We start from the raw sequence: 3,895 nt of genomic DNA on the forward strand, positions 1-3,895 counted from the left end.
ATCGATAAACTCCCGCGGGTCGAAATCCAGGCGGTAGTGATACTCCCGCTGAAGCCTTTTCAAGGTCTGGTCTCGCCCCGCGCGATGGGTCTTCGGCATCTACAAGGGTAGATATTGTAGATATTGTACTACCCGCGTGACTCGAAAAAAAAATGGAAACAGCCGAACAGAAAAGAATGGAAATTAACAGTTCGTAAGCGACAGGGGGTGAGATTTAGGCTAAGCGGTAGGGGGCTCGTCGTAAGCCCTTGCTCTCCGCTTGGAAGGCGGCCGGGGCTCGGCTTCAGCCACCGACAACCGATGCTAGGAAGCCTCGGCGGCCGTGAGAGGGGCCTGCCAAAGCGATATCTTAAGGAGGTCTCAGCGGCTCTGAGAGGAGCCGGGGAACCCGGATGTGGCCGGGACGCCTCGGCGACCCTGAGGAAAGCCTGCCAAAGCGGGGTTAGGAGGTGTGGACCTGTCGCCCCAGAGTGAAGGAAGCCTGGAGCGATTTTTAAAGTTCCTTAACGCGCGAGGTTTCCCTCTCTGGATTCGCGGAATAATTGAGATATTCGGAAATGCGGACGACACAGACCAGTCACTGACAAGAAGGCACTTCCCGCCGGCTAGAGAGTATGCGAAAGAAAGGGAAGAAAAGAGAAGAAAGAGAAAAAGAAAAGGGCGAAGTTAAATGATAAGCGAAGGATTTACTGCGAAGTTGGTAACTTTAATACAAAAAAAAGAAAATATTTTACAATGGTCCGTTACTCTCCACTTTTTCTTTGCACTTTTACACATAAATAGCTTATTCGCGGATCACATAATTAGATCACGCAATGATTAGCGAGATTATTGATCCGCTGATGACGGTCGCGATGGCGCGAATTTCTCAATCTGAAAACCGACCGACGACGGAAGTGCGACATAAAACTCACTTTTTGGTCTGGGATATTTCTCAGGTGATTATTGGCGATGCCCGTCCACCAAGCGTGGGCCCAGGAGTCGTCGATGCACGCACAAAAAAAACTCTCTCTTCTGCTTGCTCGGTAGCACGCGCTCGAAATTCTTAGAGCAAGACGTCGTATAAAAATTCGCGATTTCAGCGGAAGACTTGTTAGTTTTCCAAGAAATTTCCACGGACTCTCCGGGCTCGCACCGGGTGTCGTTTAAATAATATGGCAAGGGGTGATGCTGAGCGGCAAAGGGGGTTGACCTGTCAAGAGCCATGTTAGATTTTGAAATTATTCTAGAACATTCTATCGGATTCAATTTCGTTAATTTGGTCGTCTTAAAGGTTGAAATTTTTAGATCTAAGCGTTGACAGGGTCCTCTTGTGGGCTCCGCCCCTGAACTGCATAGCGTGCAGTTGCGGCGCGCGCTTATTCGCAATGAGCTAGGATCGCTAGTTTTTCTAAACGGAGTTGCTAGCATGAAGCGCTCGCTCTTTTTCTCGTCAACGGTAACTACAGCCATTGACAAAATTATTAGGCACCTTATTTATTTAACAATTTCTTCAATTTATAAGGAAATAAATAACACTATCTTTATAAATGTTATCATTTATTTCTTAAATAATCATATAAACTAATATTTGCTTGGTCCGCCATTATTTTTTATGACTTCTGCTATTCTTTTAGGTAAGCTATGTACTAATCTTTCGCATATAGTAGGTGATATTTTCTCCCATTCTTCGAAAATCGCAACACAATAATCTCATTCTTCGATTATTGCAACACAATAATCTGAGCCCGTTTTCCTTCACTCAACTCGCGTGTTTTAGGCATACTTTGAAATCTCGGATAATATGTTAACAATAATAAGATAAAGAATTGCCTAGCAATTGCTCGAAACAAGACTGATAACGTCCGTATTATTCGAAGTCGAAATGCACACTAAACAGTTTTGTACATATTATCATTTCTCTAAGAAACTTATATGCCTCAGTTGTTTGACCTTCTCACAAAGTCAGTAGCATGAAAACAACACGCAAATAGAGAGCTTATGCACATTCAGTTGTGAAAAATTTAGAAAAAGCAAGGGTGCCTAATAATTTTGTCAATGGCTGTATGTAACGGTTTTTGTTTCGTTACTTGGAAGGATTTAGTGCGCTTGCGGCTAGGATTTCGTCAAGTACTCTTGGCCATAAGCGCAGTGCGAGATGCTTGATGAGACGGTGCCGTTATTTTCGCGGATGCATCTGCAGATTTTGAATGAAACGCAATTTTCATTCTTTTATCCATTTATGCTGGATCAAGGGTGCCCGAGGAACCTCGAGGTTTTCTGCTGTTGGGATTTCGAGTTTGCCATCTGCAGTCTTATTATTGCTGTCGCATTAATTGAGTTTTTGTGCAATTAAATAATTCTGGTCGCGTAGGCGCAGCGCGTTTCGGTGCGGTGGTTGCTCGATCACGCGATGAGCGCGTGATCGCGGTTCCCGATTGTGTTGCGATTTCGCGACGATTCACGTTGTCATGGCAACGTGTTGGCGTCGCCGATCGTGACGTTCGCCACGTGCGAATTGTCAGGCGGACGTTACATCAAATTTATCGTAATTTAATAACTCCATTCTGAAAATATATAAATTTAATGAACATTGTAATACTGCATTCGCATAGCATGAAACTTTATCTATATTTGGAAACCACGTATAATCCAAGCAGTACTTCTTATAGAGCTTTTTGACCTGATTCTTGAACAGAAGTAATTATTTTCGACAATGTCCACGGATCATCTTTAACTTTACGATAACGCTGTTTTGAAATAGTGATAATTTCTGATTCTGGATTGTGTGACTTTGTTTCAATCGATTATATTCTATAATAGCTTTTTCACTAGCAAACACGGATGAAGGATCAAAATTAATTAAATGCAAACCATCAAGAGATGTTACTCGAGATAATGCAATATCCCAGTGAAAACTACTTCGTCAAGGTAATGTCAATGTGACGTCAAATTGATTAGGAATATGATGTTAAAAAGAGTAATCAAAATGATGGCAAAATTACGACTATATGACTGCAAAACGTCCCATACCATGACGGTGATCTTGACTGCCATTTTGATATTTGTTTGATATATTAACAATTATCCAGCAAAAAATTAAACTGTTATTTATTATTATAGTGACGTCCAAATGGCGTCCTAAACGTCAAAATGTCGTTTAGATGATATCAAAATGACGAGTAACGTCAGCTTATTTAACTCTTTACAGAAATAAATGCTAATCTCTCTTTACTAATATAGATTTACTTTGTGGCGACAAATACCGCCACGTTAAGAAAAAGATGCGTGGCATTCAGTAGGAAAGCACGCATACGACATAATATTGTCTGTGCACACATACGCGAAGCGAGACAGTAGAGGCATTTAAATGCCGCTGCTGTTTATGCGAGTCAGGTACGAAATTCGATATTAAATAAAGTAAAAGGAGAAATAATGTAAAAGTAAGTTGAAATTATATGTTTGAATTTTTAACGATTAAAATAAAGTAACGACAAAATCGAATGACGGACGAATAAACAGTAGAGATAAATAGAAAAATACAAAATAACGAAAACTACTAGAAAATTCGAGAAGGAAAGACGAGGAGTCATGCGAGACTCTGGAAAAAGAACTAGGGGATTCGATTAGTAGACTTCGGAGAGTACGGACGTGTTAAAACTGTTATCCGAGTTTTATTAAACTGAAGTAAAATTACATTGGCGTTCACTCATTGTTCATCTTCGATCCTTTCCGAAGTTTTATTGTATTGCGAGATATAAAGCCTCGCTCAAGGAATCGCGAAAAGTACGACGACGTGTAATAATTCTCGTTACCGCATATTAAGTCACTGTTACGTCCTGAGCGCGAGTTTTCGACGGTCTCGAGACGCGACACGAGGTTGTGGGAACGCGAGCGCGGAGCGGGGCGCGCGGGG

General features: G+C 41.7%; 1 protein-coding gene across 1 annotated transcript in view; it reads left to right on the forward strand.

Annotated features, from left to right (window-relative positions):
• Nucleotides 1-300: 300 nt before the first annotated feature.
• LOC108768625 (zinc finger BED domain-containing protein 4) overlaps nt 301-3,895 on the forward strand; it is a 21,627-nt gene continuing 18,032 nt past the window's right edge. Inside the window, exon 1 of the mRNA XM_018519126.1 lies at nt 301-449. Within this exon, the coding sequence (XP_018374628.1) occupies nt 301-449 (149 nt within the window). The remainder of the gene's footprint in view (nt 450-3,895) is intronic.

Source organism: Trachymyrmex cornetzi, unplaced genomic scaffold (assembly GCF_001594075.2).
Source record: "Trachymyrmex cornetzi isolate Tcor2-1 unplaced genomic scaffold, Tcor1.1 scaffold812, whole genome shotgun sequence".
Classification (NCBI taxonomy): domain Eukaryota; kingdom Metazoa; phylum Arthropoda; class Insecta; order Hymenoptera; family Formicidae; genus Trachymyrmex; species Trachymyrmex cornetzi.